Source organism: Alosa pseudoharengus, unplaced genomic scaffold, assembly GCF_046254945.1.
Source record: "Alosa pseudoharengus isolate Yale_2024_CS ecotype anadromous, Long Island Sound unplaced genomic scaffold, YU_APseudo_1.1 YU_APseudo_1.1_scf_13, whole genome shotgun sequence".
NCBI lineage: Eukaryota > Metazoa > Chordata > Actinopteri > Clupeiformes > Clupeidae > Alosa > Alosa pseudoharengus.
In genome coordinates this window covers 16,749,818-16,770,151 of record NW_027468598.1, presented here as the reverse complement: position 1 = coordinate 16,770,151, position 20,334 = coordinate 16,749,818, and the positions used below count along the sequence as shown (strand labels likewise).

At 42.1% G+C, this 20,334-nt stretch overlaps 1 protein-coding gene and 1 pseudogene across 1 annotated transcript in view; one reads left to right on the top strand and one right to left on the bottom strand.

Moving 5' to 3' along the window:
* Nucleotides 1–138: 138 nt before the first annotated feature.
* LOC143121734 (transcription regulator protein BACH1-like) lies at nt 139–11,549 on the top strand (annotated as a pseudogene).
* A 7,355-nt stretch (nt 11,550–18,904) lies between these two features.
* cadm2b (cell adhesion molecule 2b) overlaps nt 18,905–20,334 on the bottom strand; it is a 135,714-nt gene continuing 134,284 nt past the window's right edge. The window contains 2 exon segments of the mRNA XM_076281537.1: nt 18,905–19,075; nt 19,235–19,424. Of these exon segments, the coding sequence (XP_076137652.1) occupies nt 18,957–19,075; nt 19,235–19,424 (309 nt within the window). The 3' untranslated portion in view covers nt 18,905–18,956.

Genomic DNA, 20,334 nt, shown 5'->3' with positions numbered 1-20,334 from the left:
CTAGTCCGTTTAGAAAATACAGTAGCCTACTCTTTCGGTTATAATGGTTGATTTTTATTTATTTTCTATATATTTTATGAGACTGACAAGTTGAAATAGGTACATGCGCAGTATATACTTTGCGCAGCCTCACATTAGTCCAGGCTTGCAACATACGAATGGCTGGCAGAACTTTCCCAAATATCACATGATTACGTGACTGTCAGCGTTTAACTCGAAACAGTTATGAGAGACTGCAGGAAAATGAATACATTTGACACTTCAAGGTGATATGACAGGTCAGTGTTGTTTTACTCATTACACCACACTTCATTTTTACTCAGGAAATCCCTACTGTGTGTTACGGTAGGTGAGCAGGAAGCTCAAAATTGGAATATGACAAAATTAGCTAACGTTAGAGAGCTAGCTGCCAGACAAATATTGACCACCTCTTTAAATGGAAGGTATCCTCCATGGTTTTCAGTAGCTGCTGTTTAAGTTTCACGATGATGTTCGGTTTAATCTTGCAAGAGCACAGAACGGTTTCCCTAGTTCTGGTAAAAGCTTGACACAACGCTCGATAGCGTCACCAGCTGAATTCCAGAGCTAGCTATCGCTTGCTAGGTGCTAGTTAGCTGTCCCCAGGATAACGTTATTCAACAACAAATGCAAACGGTCGGTTTGTGGTGTTAAGAGATATGCTTTGCACGATGACAAATATTTTCAAGTAGTGTAACCTGGATAACAGAAGTATGTTTGACGAAGTTCAATTACCCCGGCCCTGTCTTGTGCAAATAACGTTACATCCAAATAGAACAACAGATTTCGATTAGGGCGGTGCTGATAACCACCTGTAACACCGATGATGCTAAATTATCAATGTTTACTGGGTAGCTACCTATCCTGCGTAACTTAGCCAGAGATGCTAAGGATAACATTTAAGTGTAGCAGCTATGCGTAAATAAACGGGCTAGCATGCTGTCAGAATCTTTTCACTTTCCTCAAGTATTTCGGTCTTCAACACGGACTCTTGACTGTTTCCGAAATGACATAAGGTTACTGTAGGCTACACGGCTACTGAACTTGACCGAAAACTAACGTTAGTTGTGCACTTCTGAAACAGATCGGGCCCAAAGTAGCAGCTATTAGGGTAGAGTTTCAAGAATAGGTTAGGTTAGCCTTTGTAAAGCATTTTTGCCATCAAGAGCATGTATTTCCATGTACATGTGTTGTGTTGAATTCCAACGTCATATTAATATTATGGAATACTTCGTTGCTGGACGTGCAGATGTAGAAGTACAAAGATTAGGCTACTTTACATCAATTATGATTGCATTTCATGGTCATACACAGTGATGCCAGTAACGCGTTACTTAGTAATGCGTTAGTCTATTTTTACCACTTTTTCATTAACGAGTAATCTAACGCGCTACTATTTACAAACCAGTAATCAGATTAAAGTTACTTATCTAAGTTACTGTGCGTTACTATTTTTGTCATTTTCCTTAATAAAAAGATATATTCTTTGCTTTCTTCTTGTCTTGGGTAGCCTATGTCATGTAGGCTATGCTCACGTTTTCAGCATGAGGACAATTCACGTGCAGCGACACAAACGTAAACAACAATGGAGGGAGAGAGAGATGCACATTTCATCAGTCATTACTTTGAGTTTGTGTGAGTTAAACATGACAACATTAAGGTAAATTGTACATTCTGTGCTGGCGACAAAGTGCTGTCTAGCTAGACATCCCAAGTCTCCCGAAGTTTTGAGTCTCCCACATATTGATAGCGGCTTCCTGACGCCCGCAAATTACATAAAATCTCCCGGAACCTAGAGCGAACAAGAGCACGCAAGCCAGACCGGACTTCAAATCAAAGATTCTAGAATCTTTGCTTCAAATCGCGTCTGCATAGATTAATGCGCACACAACGGAGAGGGAGAGAGAGAGGAGTGGTGCGTTTGTGCCTGAAGCGCATCCAAGACAGAGAGCATCCTGGTCTGTTTTGCTAAATCAACCAATCCGTTTTCAGTGTAAGTGCTTATATCTCTTTTCTCCCAAACATAATTAATCAGTTCAGTCAGTGTATCTAGGAACAGAAGCGTCATGGCAGCGTCAGTGCCCCTCAAAAAGGAAGATGTAAGACCCATTTCACATCAGACTACACAAAAGTGTACCCAATTGTCTCAAAAGATTCAAACATAATGATAATCTTGCACACTGCACTGTTTGTAACAGCAACTTTAGCATTGCTCACGGCGGGTTAAATGATTGCAAAAGACTTGTTGAGGTGAGTTTAACAAGTGTAATTTCATTTGCATATTACTCAGGCCTATAGGCTACAAGATGGCTAGTTGCCAAGCCTACATGAGAAAAAATCTACATATTTTACTATAACACTTTCTATCAATAGGCCTTCCTTATTTGGTGTACTTAGACATTATTGAACAAACATCTGAATTTCAGTATCTAAGTAGGTTAGGTTGGGATGTCTGCTATACATTGCTGTTAAAATGCACTTCCAGTATAGTGAGTATTGGCAAAACCGGTTATCATTTTTATGTTGAGGCGTTGGGGGTGTTGTCGGCAGCTGCTGAAAGTAACTAATAAAGTAACTTGTAATCTAACTTAGTTACTTTTAAAATCAAGTAATCATTAAAGTAACTACGTTACTTTTTAAAGGAGTAATCAGTAATCAGTAATCAGATTACTTTTTCAAGGTAACTGTGGCAACACTGGTCATACAATGAGTCTTTGTACAAGGAGTTTATGCACACTATTAAAATGCACCCATTCCCTTCCTGGATCTAGCCAGTACCAGGCATCATGTCTGTGGATGGCCACCGGACGTCCGTTTTCACTTTCCAGTCTGCAGTTCACAGTTCCCATGTCCTCCGCTCCCTGGATGAGCAGCGACAGAACGACGTGCTGTGTGATGTGACCGTTCTCGTGGAGAGTCGAAGTTACCGAGCGCATTCTTCAGTGCTGGCCTCTTGCAGCGACTTCTTCCATTCCAAATTCCTGGGCCACGCCAGTCAGAGTCGAGTCATCACTCTTCCTGACAATGTACGTTTTCCAGAGTATGACTTCAATAACCAATATGTCTCCTACTTTCCTGAAAAAATATATGTATGTGTATACAAGTCTATTTGCATTTTATTTGTGCATGCAAGTAATTGCAGCTGACTATGTAAATAGGAAAAATAATGTGAGGGAAGAATATAAAGAGTAATAGAGAACATGTAAGGACATTCAATGCTTATAGTTAACCAGAATGTACGTTTTGTATGACTTGTAGGTGACTGTGGAAGGCTTTGAACCACTGCTGCAGTTTGCCTACACAGCAAAGCTTCTCTTCACCAAAGACAACATTTTAGAGATCGATCCATCAATGCGCAAAATTCTTGGGCTTTCATAACCTGGACCAATCCTGTTTTGAGTTTCTCATTCCCAAATTCCACAAGGATGCCTGTGTCACAACAGATGCTGAAAAAGCCAAAAGGAAGTCCTGTGGTGACAAAGGGCATCAATGTAATGACACAACCCCATCTGGCCAAGACCTGGGCCCAGGTGATGTGTCCGTAGACATATCCCCGAACACAACACAGGCCATATCTCCAAATAAAACACAGGACATATCCCAGACCACAACGCAGGACAGCATAGGCATTGCAGGACAGTGCCTAGACCCCTGCCTTGTTGGTCAGCCCTCACAGCCCAGCACCTCTATGTTACCAGAGGAGAATTTAACCCTAGGCTTCCCCTCACCAAAGAGCCCTGCATTCCCAGAGGCCCATGGCCAAGACCAGTTCTGCCTGCAAAACTGTGGTCCTGAGCTGCAGCCCTCATTATCCACAGCGCCAGAGCAAGTGTGCCCCTTCCTAAAGATGGTGGGCTCAAGTGGCGACGTCGGAGACTCCATGGCAGACGAGGCTATGCTAGATCTGGCCAGCAGTGGCTGCCCAAATGATGTTTCCATGGAGACCTGTCCCATTTTGGACCAGCAATCTCAGTCTCCCCTCTCTGGTCAAATCGGCATGTCTGAGGCATGCAGTCCACCCTCAGACCAAGCTATGGTAAGGACCCCCAACCAAAGTAGCCAGCGGCTGTGCCAGCTGAACTCACCTGAGCCCTTAGAGCCAGGGAGCGTCATGGGTAGCACCGACGCAGAGTCGGACCTCAGTTTCGACACTGCTGGCCACGCACCGTCCTGTATCACTTCCATGAAAACGTCTGGAAATCGGAGCAGTGTTGAGAGGGAGGTGGCCGAGCACCTGGCCAAGGGCTTCTGGTGCGACTTGGGTGCTTCCTTGTCCGAGCCCATGCCCCTGGACGAAGTGGTGGAGCAGTCTGCGTCGGAGAACGCCAGCGCCGCCGCCGACTTCCACTGGCTCAAGCACCTGGATCTCAGCTCGACCACGGGAGAGTGCCCCTTCCTGAGGAACCTGGGGTCGGAGGAGGCCCAGACGCCGGTGGTGGACTGCTCCAACCTGCCGCAGCAGGAGAAGAGCCCGAGCCCCTGCATGTCCCCCATCAACTCTGAGGACGACCTTCACTCAGACACGGAGGGGGAGAGGGAGGGGCGCCGGGAGCGGGCAGAGGAGGTGAGTTGTTATCGTCAGAAAAGTGTCAACTCCGTCACCGCTGAGGAGGCATGTGCTGGCAACTGGAGATTCATAGTTTTTTTTTAGAATCATGACTAGAGAAAGGTCTAAAACAGCACACACACACACACACACACACACACACGCCTCTAGGATTAGGACTAGTGATGGGTCTAGCATAGCAGTGTAAGGCAGGAAATACTGAAATCCCCAATGTTCACCCAAGCGTCTGGTCAAGGAGTCAAATGGCGTCTGATCAGAAGAACCCTCTCTGATCTTTGGACACACAGAGTCATTGTTTCGATTCAGAATTAGGCCACCCCCACACAGGTGGCCTGGCCAGAGCCTACTAGTTAATGCTCCCACTTGGACAAACCATCACAATTTGATTTCCTATCACCCAACTTTACTTAGCTCTTTCGCCTAATGACTATGGTCCCCTTGAATCTCTTTGTCAGTGTATTGACAAGATTAACAACTGGATGTCTCATTTTTCTTCAGTTGAACAAAGAAAAAACTGAAGTAATTATATTTGATAAAAAAGAGGAAAGACTTAAGGTTGCCACTCTCCTTGATGAAAGGGCTTAAAGCAAAGGATACTGTTAGAAATCTTGGTGTCCTAATCCAGGGGTTCCCAAACTTTTCCACGACAAGGCCCCCCAAATACCACTAGGTTCTGGCCAAGGACCCCCTTGATGTGTTAAACCCATCGACAATACTACGGCAAATGTAAAAATACATTAAGCTAATCCTAATAATTATTTTAGCCACAAGTACTTCGCGATGGAGCATACAGTGTGTAAAAATTGCATTTGGGGTTTTCTGCTATATGAGAGCTATCACTCTACTATTATTCCCATTATCATGGAAAATATAATGTTCAGATATGCTACAAATTATTATAATGGCATTGTATAACAACCAATCATAGTAATTGAAACATTTTCAAATGTATTTATTTGTTGCTTTTATTTTTCCTTCCAACTTGCTGAGGCCCCCCTGGCACCCCCTCGCGGCCCCCACTTTGAAAACCACTGTTTAAACAGCCACATGAAAGCAACAACTAAATCAGCTTTTTACCACCTCAAAAACATTGCCAAACTTAGAGGGCTAATGTCTAAACATGATCTAGAAAAACTTATTCATGCATTCATCTTCAGTAGGGTTGACTACTGCAATGGGCTTTTCACAGGCCTTCCTAAAAAGACTATCAAACAGCTTCAGATGACACAAAATGCAGCGACTAGGGTTCTCACAAAAATTAAAAGAATTGACCACATTACTTCACTACTTAATTGGCTTCCAGTAAGTCACAGAATTGACTTTAAAGCGCTTCTGCTTGTTTATAAATCACTAAATGGAATGGGACCAAATTACCTAGCAGACATGCTTCAGCAGTACACACCTTCAAGACCTCTCGGGTCTCAGGAGAAATACTTGTTAGTAAAACCTACTGTTAGAACTAAACATGGTGAAGCAGCGTTTTAGTTGCTATGCAGTTCAGCTCTGGAACCAACTTTCAGATGAGATCAAAGTTGCCCCAACTGTAGCCAGTTTAAAATCTAGACTTAAGACCAAACTTTTCTCAGATGCTTTCTGCTAACTGATCACTTATTTTTTACATTTCTAAATCTGGGAAAGTCTTTCAGCTAAAATGGTAATCGTTTCTATGTTGTTGTTTTTTAATTATTACTTTTTAAACACTTTTTATTGCCCTTTTATGCTTTTATGTACGATCACCTTGTGTGCGTTATGTTTTCTTATTATTATTATTTTCGTATTATTCTTTACTTTTTAAACTATTCTTTGACTATTGCCCTTCTATGCTTTTATCAACTATTCCTGTTCGCTTTTGTTTATGTAAAGCACATTGAATGACCTCTGTGTATGAAATGCGCTCTATAAATAAAGTTGACTTAACTTGACTTGACTAAATTGATCCCTGTGATGCAGGCAACAGTCTGACCATACTTGCAATCATTATTGCAATCTAAAGTATCTGCATAGTTGTAGACCAAGAACCTCACTCTAGGCAACCTATGAATCTGCATGTATTACAGGCCAGCCGCATAGGAGGGCATTTTTATTGGTCTGTGGCATACACACAGGATGGATTTGGATTTTGCAGTTTTCTCTTCCTTAGACTACTGGATTAAGACAATTCTTTGTTTTTTTCCCTTCTTTTCTCTAATTGCTCTTGGCGGGCCCTTTTCTTTCCTTGGGTTTCTCTTTCTGTCTATCCTTTGCCCCCCTCCCCCTCTCATTGGGGTGGGTTTGTCTTGATTTACGATTTGTTTGATTGTTTATGGTCTTGCTGCTGCCATACAGCACCCCCCCCCCCCCCCTTCAAGGTAATTGGTGAAATTCTTGGCTAGGAGACAGATAAAATGTACACATCTGCCATAATTAGGCTGTAAATTAATACTTGTAAACAACTGTTAACACGTTTGCCATGCATAGCTCCAGTTAGCTAATATACTGTTACACACTGCCAGGAAGTCTATTATTCACAACTGGGTTGTTTACAGTGTAGGTTTGCAAATGAAGCATTACATGAAGGTTGAAGCCTATGTAAATTGTCACCAAAAGTTTACTCTTTGCATAATATAAATAAATTTTTGAGCTTGTATACACTGCTCAATTCGCTGTGACTTAGCATAGAGAGTCTTTTGATAACAAATGAAGCTTTGGCTCATTTAAATATAATACAAAGCTCCCTACAAGTGAAGACAGGTAGTGTATCTTGTTAGATGTGGTAGGGAAGGTTAGCTTGTCTTAGTCTTTGGTGATTTATGTTGGCCTCAGGTTTCTTGATCAGTTGGTTTCTATTGGGTCATCCCATGCCAACTCAACTACTATACAGAACATTCCCCTTGGAATATAAGAGAGTTTGCATGGAATGAAACTACCATATTTGTATTCCTGTATATTTTTCTAGCAGTAAAAGATACAAAAAACATTATACAAAATACAAAGTGCAAAATATTTTTATGAAGATATTCCCCCCCCCCAACTTGAGATCTGGTGCAGTCATTAACAGGTGCCACTGCCATCTGCAAGTGAGGGTAATTGCCATCCACCTTATGACTGTTAAACCTCCTTCTGAATTGAAACAGTGACTGTGTTGTTGTTGTTGTTGTTGTTGGCAGAGTCAGATGAAATTAATGGTCTGAAACGGAAAACTAGAGGCATAGAATGCCCAGAAAAAAAAATTTGCTTTTAACATCTGCTCAAAAGTATGTGGTGTAATTCTTTAAGAACAAAACCACACAAACTCCTCCAGATTGCTAATCATAATTGCGTCCGCGTACTTCAGACAAGCTACTCCTTGGCACATTTAATGATGCGTTGGGCAATCGCTGGAATTGATTCTTTTCAAATCCGTTTTAGACATCGGTTCACCTGTGCCCCTGGCTGCAGGAGACTGCACTCACTTGGCAAGCTCCTCTCTGCCCGGCTATATGAGCTTGATTGATGGCCTGTATGATGAGTTCAGCTCCAGGGGTCACCCACTTGTGTCAGTTGGCTGCCATGTTGTGTCTGCCTCTGATCCAGATTCAGCTGCCCTTCCCGGTGGAGCAGATCCCCAACATGACCCGCAGCGCGTTCCAGCAGATGCTACGGCAACAGAACCTGACCCAGGAACAGCTTGAGTTTGTCCACGACGTCCGTCGCCGGAGCAAGAACCGTGTGGCCGCCCAGCGCTCCCGAAAGAGGAAGCTGGACTGCATTCGGAAGCTGGAGTGCGAGATTAAGAAACTGGTATGTCGACTTTAATGCGTGTGCATGTGTGCTAATGTTGGGACAGGTCTCTTTGATGTCTCTATGCTTGAATGTTCCAAGTCTTGACCTTTTTTTTTATTAATGTAATACCCCAGACAAAAACACAGATTCTCCCACTCTGTAGTCATGACTAATTAAATCAAAAGAGTACAAAGTGCTTGCACTCTACACGTTCACTTAACTTAACAGTTGGCGCTGAAAGTGTGAGTAGATTTCCTTCTGCCCGTTTAATCTGAAAAGGTTGGTGCTGAAAGTGCATTAGTGAGCGTGAAAGCCAATGGCATCTTTTGACTGGCAGTTGAGTTTTTACCCTTTGGGCTTTATGTTGAAAGCATTACCTGGGGCACATTCAATCAGTATTGGCCAGGTACATCTTTCTTCAAGGTTAAATGCAGCATTATTGAGCCCTTTACAGCACAGCGGTTTCAGTGCATTTTATTGTGTTTTTAGTACAGATATGGCAGAGGCTTTTGTGATCAAAAATGTCATTCTCCTTTCTTAAAATCAGGGACTGTACAGCTAAGTCGAAGCTTATTTATACTTTAGGATTGACCAACTAGTGGAATCAATTTCTGGCTGGAATTCATATGTGGAAAATTTGAACAAAAGAATTGTTACTTATTCCAGAGTAATATTTTTTAATGGATGCTAGAGAGTTTAAACAGAAACACTCACAAATTTCATTTTGAATGATTCCATGTACAGTAACATATTCTATGGCAAAAAACAGACCAGACCCAGTTTGTTTATTTGAGCTGTATGTCTGTGTCTGTCAAACTCTCTTATAATTTTGTCTCCAGTTTTCTTATTTGTTTACTTACAGCAAAGCTGTGTGTCTGGTCAAACCCGTTTGTATTTGCAGTTCTGTACTTCTGGGTCTACAGAGCATTTTTGTTCTGTCCCAGTATCTTGCCAGCACTTGATGGTGCAATTGGTGGATATTACTGCCAACATGCCGCTAATGTTACTTTTCTGTTCTGGCTGTGGCTAGCACTCAACACTATTCTAAGTTTCAAGTTTGTGACCTGTGGCAGATCTCCCCCCCCCCCCTTCCCCTCCCTTCTTCCTCATCCATTTTGGCTGCCAGGCTGTTTCCTTTAATGGCCATTAGTGCCCATGTGAGATTGCGGCTAATGGCTTCCTAATGGCTTTGCGTCTCTCTCCTCCAACGCCCCCCCCCCTTTCCTCTGTCCGACAGCGAGGTCAGAAGGAGAAGCTGCTGCAGGAGCGGAGCCACCTGAAGCTGAGCATGGGCCAGACGCTGCAGGGCCTCTCGGGCCTGTGCCAGGCCGTGTGTGGCGAGGCCGGCCCGCAGCCCGACCAGCTGCAGCTCCTGGCCCAGCACCTGTCCCCCAATTCCCCCTCCTCGGTCCTCCTCACCCCCATGGCGTCGCCCAACCTGGCAGGCCAGGAGCGGGACGTCCCGGGGCCCGACGGCAGCGGAAGCGGCAGCAGCAGCAGCTGTGGCGGTGGCAGCGCCACCAAAGAGCCCTCCGAGGTGGAGGCGGCGACCCCATGCCTGCAGGCAGAGCCTGCGATGCCAGAAGAGAACGAGGAGTCGAGGGAGGACCGGACGGGCGACGGCCTCCTCAGGGACGACACCGCCGCACCCTGATCAACGAGGGCACACCAATGGTGGCCAGGTGGACTGTCTGTCTTTTCTGGACTTTTTTTCCCCTCGCTCTCTCTACTTTCCACGGGTGGTTTGTCTGCTTTTTCTGACTTTGACTCGGGGTGGGAGTACAAAGACAAAATCCTGCTCTCTTTTCATAGGAATTATGCAATATATGCACTAATAATCACTTTGGCATTAAACAAACTGACTGAACATTAACAAGATAAAGACATTTGAACCCACTAGCATTTATACTGTACTATGCATTAATTTGGGTTAGATGTCAGGGACGTCACATTTTGGAGGAAAAAAAGAGGCTGATACTGGATAGAGTTTTTCAGTATCACGCCACAGATTATTGCAGAATAGTTATTACTGTACTCGATGCATGTTATTAATGGCCTGTTTCTGATGCAAATATGGAATTCTTTAATGTTAATGATGCACTGCCCTTTGCATACTGTACCTGCCTCATTTAAACCCATTTGAATTTCTAAGCGTCATGTTTGTGCAATCCTTCACTACAAGGTTCTGTTAGTGCGTCTTAACTTACATTGTGTGCATTGCTATGAATGGATTATGCTAATCTATGTCAGGTGCACTTTTTCTTCTCATGCAGAATTGCATGTTGCTACAAACATAAAAAAACAACATGTGCTGAATATGCTAAGCTCACTCATTTCATTGTGCTTATTAGAATTATAGAGCTTACTAACATTTTGATTACATAGTACCTAATTCCATCCATAATTCCATTTTCATTTTAATCCACATTTTCATTGGGTTATAATTTTCGTTTTGAAGTTAAAATTCAAAGGAAAAACAACCCACTGATCTTCAGCTAGTTGGCTTGTAGATTTCCACATTTGACCAGTAAATTCTTTTAACAGACAGGCTCTTAAGAAGGTTTAGATCTATACCGCAGGTGTTAAGATGAACTGCATTAACAACATTTGACAGCAAGGTAAAGCCATTATCATCTGTCATATTACCAGTCTAGCCTACTTTGTTGCCAAAGTGTATCAAATCTCTGCCTTGGAGGTGGAACAATTTCTAATAGTTTGCAGATTAAAAAAAATAAAAACTCACTGCAGCACTCAGCTAGACATGTATGACTTGTCAAGTGAAGAAAAAATTAATACAAAACATTGAATTAATTCAGGTTTCCCCTGGCTCTCCTACCCCCCCACCCCATTTCTTGTGTTCACTGCCGCTGAACTCTTGGACCAAAGTGCAGATTATGGGGAGCCTTCATGCACCTTCACCTCTGCCACATAACCCATTGTGTTACCATCAGCTTTGCATAGCCTCTCTATATATGCCCGCTGCATGCCTGAGCATGTGCCCATCCTGTCTCTCGCCGACGCGTGTACAAACCCCCCAAACGTCTCCGGCCTCCCCGTGCCCATTTTGCATGCAGACGCCAGCGCGTTCTAGATTGGAAATGCATGAGCTAAGGCCCAGGCATGCTGCACAAACACAACAGCCCCTTTCACTTTTAATTAGAAATGCATTCCAGTTACTCTTGATAAGAGTGTTTACAAAATCAATAAATGGAAATTAACAGTTGTAAGTTGTAACTCCTGAAAACTTTTTCGGTTTAATTTGTCTGGTGTGTGTGTCTGTGTCTGTGTGTGTTGTGTGTGTGTGTGTGTGTGTGTGTGTGTGTGTGTGTGTGTGTGTGTGGGAGGGCATGCAATGAAGAAAATTGAAGGAATTCTATGACGCAGTCTTCTGTAAGTGTGTGTGTGTATATATAGGCTGGTCTTGTCATATGTGTGGCTCTCTAGGAGATGGGTCATGTTATAGTGTAACATCAAGAGCCTCTGTGTAATAGAAAGCAAAAGCTCCGTGACGAGATCCTCCGGAGCTGTCTGGAGAAATGCACAGGAGGCTCCACTCTGGACTGACATTGTTAGGACAGATAGCATTTTTAGTTGAAAAATAAAATAAGTTCTCTTGTTTGTGTATTCTCTAAAGAGCCGCCGCAGCCTGTCTGAGCCAGCCAGTCCTCGGTTCAGCCTCTTGTTAGATTTATCTAGTAATTCCCTCTCTCTGCCAACAAAGGATTTATTATTTCTATTTTATTTCCTTCTTATTATACTTTTTTTAAAAGTGTGTACAAGGCTTTGGTGTTTGTGCGGTAGCCTAATTCTTTGTCGTTATTGGGGTGTTTGATGCATATAATTGACTTAGTTATTAAGGTCATGGCAAGGTTGGTAAACACAGGGATTTCATCACGTTCTTATGGTTTTCTGGCATCCAGGCGCTGCTGTTTGCACTTCAAGTGATTTAGTGTTTTCATCATCCTTGAAAAAGCGCATGTATGCAGAACTTTCTTCTGCTGGAATCCAGACTGTCTTGTGAACAATATCACACACACACAGCTATGCAGACTTGCAATTATTTTTCCATGAAGACCTTGAAAACGATCTCCGCTTTTCATCTATTTCCATGACATTTTCAAAACTGATTAATATTACATGTAAGAATTGCTTACACTTTGCATGAGATATATCCGTCATTAATGCAGAATATTATTAATGTGCTGGGCGCACAGAGGGCTCTCCCATCTTATCTTATTGCCTCGACATAAAAACGGAACAGTCGGGCCGCTGCAACCGTGCGATACTTTTAATATGCATTGTGTTTCTTTGGCGAGAGAATGCCGTGAATCCTGCGAAGATAAAAAAGGCTATTCTTACTTTTTCTCGACTCTGGGCCGCCTGTGTTTGTTAGTCTCCGTCCAGGCGCTGGACCCATTCTGCCTAGTTGTAGCGCTGGCATATAAATTAGTGTTGTGTGGCCCAAGAGATAAATGGGCCCCTCCTCCTGCTGTGCAGATGGTAGTAGCAGTCATTCTGTTGGCTTATTAAAATGATAAAGCGCTTTTTAAAGTTTACCCCCCCCCCCCTACCCCACAAACACACACACACACACAGACACAGACATTGGTACACACTTGAAAGCTCTTGGAAGTGTAATTAACTGCCGTTAATGGAGTGTATTGGTTATTTTCAATTACACTCAAATGAACTAGATTCTTATCACCCGTCTGAAAACTCAATCAGTTATCTTTTAAAGTTATAATTATTCGACTTGGCCCCAGAGCCACTCGTGGGACTCTAACCCTCCACCCCTCCCTCCGCTCGATTCGTTTTTTTTTTTTTTTTTTTTTTTTTAAGCTGACCTGTCAAGGTGATCTCTCGTAGGCTTGCCCCTGTTCCATGAATACTAAATATGTGTGGATTAGTCATTTTCAGCCTCTCCTCTCAAGTGCTTAATCAGTGTGGTTTGAGACTGCTGTCTGCCGGCACTAATCCCTCGGGCCGGCCATCACGCCGCGCCGGTTGGCATCAAAAAGATGATGCGATGTCACGACGATGCTCTTGGTGAGCTGTTCACTTTTTCCTCCGAGACGTTCACAAGGCCTTATCGCGTTTTCTGTTCTTTTTTTTTCTTTTGATAAAGAAAGTGTGTGGAGAAAAAAAAATGATGGTCCATGAAGTGGTAGGAAGCCCCTGAATAAGGGCAGACCTTTTTACAAGAAAAAAAAAAAGATGATGCCTCCCCCACCACCATTTTGAAGCCTTGACACTGCTGGCCCGTTTTTAGTTGATCATATTTTGGTGTGCTTGACATCAATTATGAAGTGGAAGCGATCCCATCTTGGGCGGTCCTGGAGCACTCTGTGTTGAAGTCTGTGCTCAGTAATCTCCATGAATCATTCCTTTTTTTAACCCGAGGAGAGACAATTTCAGTTTAATTAAGTCTCCAGTGATTGCAATGGAAAAAAATGGTTAGATGCACAGCTACAGTACAAACAGATGGTGCACCTTTTTTCCCTCTGTGATGATACAGCCCATGCCACAGGTTCTTCGCTTTATTCATCCATTTATTTATTAATTTCGCTCACTTTTTTCCGTGTTTCACTTCCTCCCTTGTGGTCGTTCGGAGAGTCGTCTTTTCAAGCGAGCTTCAGGCCCTCTGCTTATGGTGAATTTTTAATTAACCTGAAACAGCCTCAGGAGAGACGCACGTTTTTTTAGATGCATCATCAAGCCTGAATAATTATGACAGACTCGAATAAACAAAAGACAAAAGCACTACAGAGGAATGTAGATGGCAAATGAGACGCACTCAGACCAGCTCGCATAGTAAAGCAGGTTCGTTTTCTGTGACCCTCAGAATGGCAAGCAGGCCTTCCAATGAAAGGCCATCCTTTTTTGCCACAATTTGATATACTTCAAGAAATGAAAAGGTAACAGAAAAGTGGCTGTATGTTTTGCCCACAAAGTGTTAGAGTGTCTGCATACATTATGTCTGTTCGATATGGCATCGCTAGGGGGAGAGGCTACCTATGACACGCCTTCGCTTTTGAGTTTCCCACTGACTGCAGGAGAGCAGCTAACCAAGAGAGATGGCCCACGAGCAACTCGACTCGACTCTCTAAGCATAACCCTCACTGGTTTGGATCATGAACCAGGCCTTGGCTCTCGGAAAAGATGAGAGCAGTAATTATGATCGCTGACCCACACAAAGCCCTCGCTTTCATCAGACGGCTCGGAGGGATAATATTCACAAGCCTCATCCACTCTTGTCTCCCTGAGTCGTCCTCGCTAAAATGTGTTTATGTGTGACTACACACAAGCTGGAGCGCTGTGCCACTGTGTTACAGCTTTGGTGGGGGTTTCATTACCGCGTCACAGCGTGGTGCCCACACCTATCCTCTGCCCGTGTAACTATCCTGCCTTATTACCCACGCTCTATGGGGAATCGGGGCATCTTACAGTATGTCATCAGGATTTGCCGACTAAACAAATCACGGCTACAAGCGCTGACACGAGTGATTTACGGGGGGTGGCAAGTGCGCCCAGAGGAGCGCAGCTGGATGAAGGTGTGTTCATGTGCTTAATTTGCAAACATCGCCGTGCCATTCCCTCTGATGCCATTGACCTTAGTACGCTTCCATTGATTGGACAGAAATAAGCCAACCTCTCAGGTGCATGACTCTTTGCAAAGCCTGGGCTGTCAGAGGTCATAAGAATAATCCCTACCACCCCCACCCCCTCTACGCCTTCCTCAGCCACCCAGTGTAAACTTCAAGAGCGTGGAGGCCTTGATTTGTGAACTCGTTGAAGTCAATCAGGTGTAGGCAGCTATGGAGATGAGCCTCAGGACCCACCAAAGACATCGGAACATGGTTTCTCTTAAGCACACAATCTCTGCTCCTAAGATGGGTTTTCAGGTCAGAGGCATGTTATCCTCGTTTTTTCCCCCACAATGTCTGATTTATCTTCAAAGGATTTATCTTTTTTTTCCTCACCCCCTCAAGATCCCAGTCAGTGCACACCATAGATTATTTAACACAATTATCATGCTCAAGAAGTATAAAGAAGAGGGATTTATTTGGTCTGTTTAAGATTATGACAAATCTTCTATTGACTTAACTACTTGACAAGGTAGGAACATGTTTATATTGTAAATAGCAGGAAAAAAGATATTCATCTATAACTCATCAGCCTACGTTGTCTTCCACTTCACTAATTTAACATTTCAGCGAAAGGGGGAAACATTTCACAGCAGTACAGTGTAAGCGAATGGGTAATTAAGATGGACAAACAGTGTTGCTCATCTTAGCTGAGAGTATGCACAACACATTGTATTTGAATGAGGTTATTGACTAAATACTGTTTAGAAAATGTGTATTAGTAACTCAATGACTGGCTGCAGATACAAAAAGAAGCATGAAATTGACTGGAGCCTCCTACTGAAATTTAGTCTGGTTTCAGACACTAAAATCTATCCTTAATATTCATGTGGTTTACAGTGCTTTTATTCAGAAATGTTTTCCATCTGTAGGTGGCAGCAATATTTAAAAGCAAATGTCACACTATTGCTATCCCATATATCATATATCTGTAAACAAAGGTAGTTGTAATGCTGTATGAATTCTTCACAAATTAAGGGTGCTCTAAATTTTAATTAAGGAGCATTGTTTCTATCGGTGCTGGCTGGCTTGCTTGCCAGGTGGTTGGGTACATTCCATACAGCTAACACATGCTCTCCTTACTGCTGTCTGTGCTCTGCCAGTTTTGGGATGACACTTATTTCTTTACAAGAAAATTCTGTCATTTTCAGTACATCAAAAGTCTAAATACAGCAAATGCTCACATCCAATACAGTATGTACAAAGTCCAAAGAAGCCTGTGTTGTAGTGTGGGAAGGCTATCTGAAAGGTAAATATTGGAGAAAAAAAAAAACATGATATAGCTTCAAGCTTTAAGACTGTGTGTGAGTTCTGTACAACCAGTAGAGACTGAAATGAGACATCACAGTGATCCACCATACAGGGATATAAATACTGTCAGTGTGTGTGGTTTGGCTTCCTGATGTATATAGAATGAATGTAGAAATTCATATTAAAGTATAAGTGACATATTGATGACCAGTTTGCCAGCTCATAGTTGTCTATAAAATCTTACGATCATGACACAGTAATGCATGATCTAATTTATATGAACTGATTATGCGTTAACTGATATGTGCACTTTCACTCTTAACACTGGAAATTTAATGTACAGCACATGTACACAATCAGTACATTTCACGTCCAGTTAGCTTACGGAATGACTCCTACCAAACCATTTGGGCTTTTTCACAACCTTATCCTTGTGTCAGTTTCTGAATCAAACAGTGATGCTCTTTTTTTTCTTTTCATGACAATCAAAAACAATCGTTATCAGTGTAGCAGAAGAAAACATTTGACAAGAACACACAGTATTTGACAAAGATATTATCAATGGATATCTTAATGAAGACAGATTACAGTATATGGGCAGTATACAAAGCTTGTACAGTCACCAGCACCAGTATCAAAGAAGGAGAACAGACAGGCGGTTGTGCATATTTTACTCACTTCCTCACTTTTCCCTTTTCTTACAGAGAGGCATCGTTTGAAAAATGTATATTTAATACTGGAAAAAAGCAAACCTTTCACATTTTGTCCCAAAGAAGCAAAACAAGACGGCAAAGCAAATGTAGAAAAATGTCTCAAAGGACGCTACCCTTGAAATTAAGTATGAACAGCATCAATGTTTCCATAGTGTGATGTTGAAGGGATAGCCTGACCTCACTAGTGATTCAGTGGGTCGATAGTTCTGTTAGGAACACAAAGGCAATACTGGTGATTGTTGTACTGACATTATTCTGTATAATAATAGTAATAATTATGATAATAATAATAATGCTGATGATGATGATAATAATAATAATTATTCAGTACTTATTTGTTCGCATATTTCCTTACTCTGTAATTCTATTAACATATTCCAATTTAATCAGTATGTCTGTAAACTATGGAAACAAAAGATAAGCAAAGCAACAATCTACATTATGTTTGACTGAATTTAATAGTTACACAGTATTTACATGCCTTGTGTTGAAACACTTGCTCCTTGTTGATGTGAAATTCAAAAGATGTATGGAACACTTTAAATAGCTATATTGTCTAATATACAAATCTTAATACATATGGGACCCCATATCAGAACAATATTTTTCACCATGTATCACATTAGCAAAATAATGTACAGCAGTATTAACAAGGGGGAGGCATAAGTACCGTAAACAAAACAATTGTTCCACTTGATATGTTGGAAAGTATGACCCATGAAATTTTTTTTTTTTTTCCATATTTTTGATCTCTCATTCTTTATAACTGGTCAAAAGTACACTTCAACAGGAAGTGCAGCAATATGAAAAAAAAATAAAAACAAGGACGGAACTTCACTCAGTTGGAATCCTGAGACTGTCTCACAATGTGTACCTTCTTCTACTTTGTGCTTTTATATTCAAATAGTTTTGAGAGAGGGCAAAAGGCATAAACTCAACAGTGCAGGAATATACAGACAGAAATGACAGGTGGAAATTAAATACTTTGAAATATTTTCAAATGAATTCTCAAATGTATAATTTCACTACGTAACACTTATTAATTTAGTTGTGCTTGACATTTTTTCCTTTGCTTTTTTTTTTATTCATGTAAGCATTATTTGGTGTCCATTTATGTACAACAAATGTCCATTTCCTTACTCCGTACTCGCGTACACTCAGTTGTACACTCTGAGTAACATCCAATGCCACAATGTAACATTTGAAATAATTATAATAATTATAATAATGAAAAAAACACATTAAACATTACATGTGATTCACATTCAAAACATTAATGCATTTTACATATTCTTCTCTTAAAGCGTAATTATTGGCAAAGCCAAGGTTTTCCGACTTGAGATGAACCACATTTCTTGCCGCTTCCTGGAAATATCTGCAAAAAGTATATAACAGATACTGTGAGGGTAACAGAGAAAATGATATTCTGGTGAAAATAATTAATTTCTAGAGTTAAGACACGAAAATACAAAACACATGTCTATATATATTGGCACTGCGATGAAACCAGATTCCAACAGATATATATATATATATATATATATATATATATATATATATATATATATATATATATATATATATATATATATATATATATATATATATGGATTTGTGTTTACTTTGATGTTCTTGAGAACATTAGGTTTTGGGGAGGGTGGGGGAGCAGGGTTGACATGAGTGTATGGGTTGTTTAATTCAATTTGACAGTTTGTAGCAATACAAAAAAGGCATCATTTTCTGCAGCAAGTGGCTTGTAAAAAGTGGCCTCTTTTCAAACGAAAGTGGATATGTTTTTTTCTCTTTCTTTTTATATTTTTTTTGTTAGTTTTTTCATTTAGTTTTGTTTTGTTTGTTTTTTTTTTCTGTGTGCAGGGATGACAGAAGAGAAGAAAAAAAATGCCAGCACTTCAGTCGGACTCGTGTCAAAATGGAGTCCTCTCCTCTGGCCTCCACAACCCCATGTGTTGCCACTGATAGTAAAGGACGGTAAGAAAAGAGAGGCAAAAAAAAACAGAGGTCTTAAATGAAGTACTCTTTCTTTTCCTCTGCATGTGCGTGGTTTCCCTCGGCATTGATGATGGCCGTGTCTGCATCGGGCGCGTCCTCGGCTCCCTTCGCCTCATTGGTTAAGTATGTCCCTGTCCACACAGTCCGACAGGTGACAGACACGTCAACACACAGGCACTGGCATCTGGCTTACATAGGCATGCTAGCATTTTGTCACTCTCTCCATGCTTGCTATGTGGTTTTTTTGATGCGGCTGTAGCCGGGCCCTGCTGAGAGCGTGAGGTCCCTACCTTTATGCCTGGCCAGGTAGCGGCCCAGGACGATGATGAAGCAGAGCGTGATGAAGACCACCACCGCCACGACGCCGCCGATCAACGCGTGGTCCGGTCCGTGTTGGGCGAGGGCGTTGGGGTCTGTGGAGGAGGCGGGAGAGGAGAAAAAACAAGATGACGTGATGAGATGGACAAGCGGTAAGCCAGGCTGTCTTGAGACTGTGAGGATACTACCGGGTCATGCAGTTGAGACCAGCGTTATAGGGGTCTGAATGCTAATACTGAGGAACAAGAAGCTGAAGAAAAAAAAGCGTTGGAGAACCGGACACGCTGGTTAAGTATTCCCTAACACACACATACTGTACAAAGACACACAGATTCTCTCTCCATCTATCTCTGTCCCTCCCTCAGTCCCAAGGGCGTACATTCCAGGGCGGATAGCAGTGGGTGAGCAAAGTTGTGAAACGCAGTAAACTTTGAGAAATTGTCCAAAGACCATGACGGGTCCTAATTCGTCACTGGGATTTGGCTTTGAAGGAATGGAGGTTCAGCTGAGGTGAGGTGAGGTGAGGTTACTCCTCGAGTAACCAGCCCCACGCTGGCAGACCGCCTCTCCTGTGTCCTTTCACGCACCCAACTCAACACACACACACACACACAAATACACATAAATAACCCCTTACACATGCACACACACAAACAAATAACTCCTTATACACACACACAAATAACTCTTTACACACACACACAGTGTTCCCCCTGGGTGCACTACTACCACCACCTACAAACACTGGTGATCACACATTCACTGTAAAAAGAAAACAAAGATGTTGAAAACTCAAATTATCAAAGCAACGTGTGATGCAATAGATGTTTGAGTTTTCTAGACTTCTGACTATTGTTGACTCACTAAGAGTTACTAAGATTTTCAACATCAGACAAGAGCTCTTCCAGCTAGGCTCTTCTTGTTCACGATGGTCATGTAAGACCAAAAATGAAGTTCTTGCATCAGTGTCATGTACTTCTACCTTCAGCAAACACAGATGTTCTTTTTCATTCATCATTCACTCAAGCTTCTCCACACACATACACTCCCATACAGGAACAACCCTTTACAC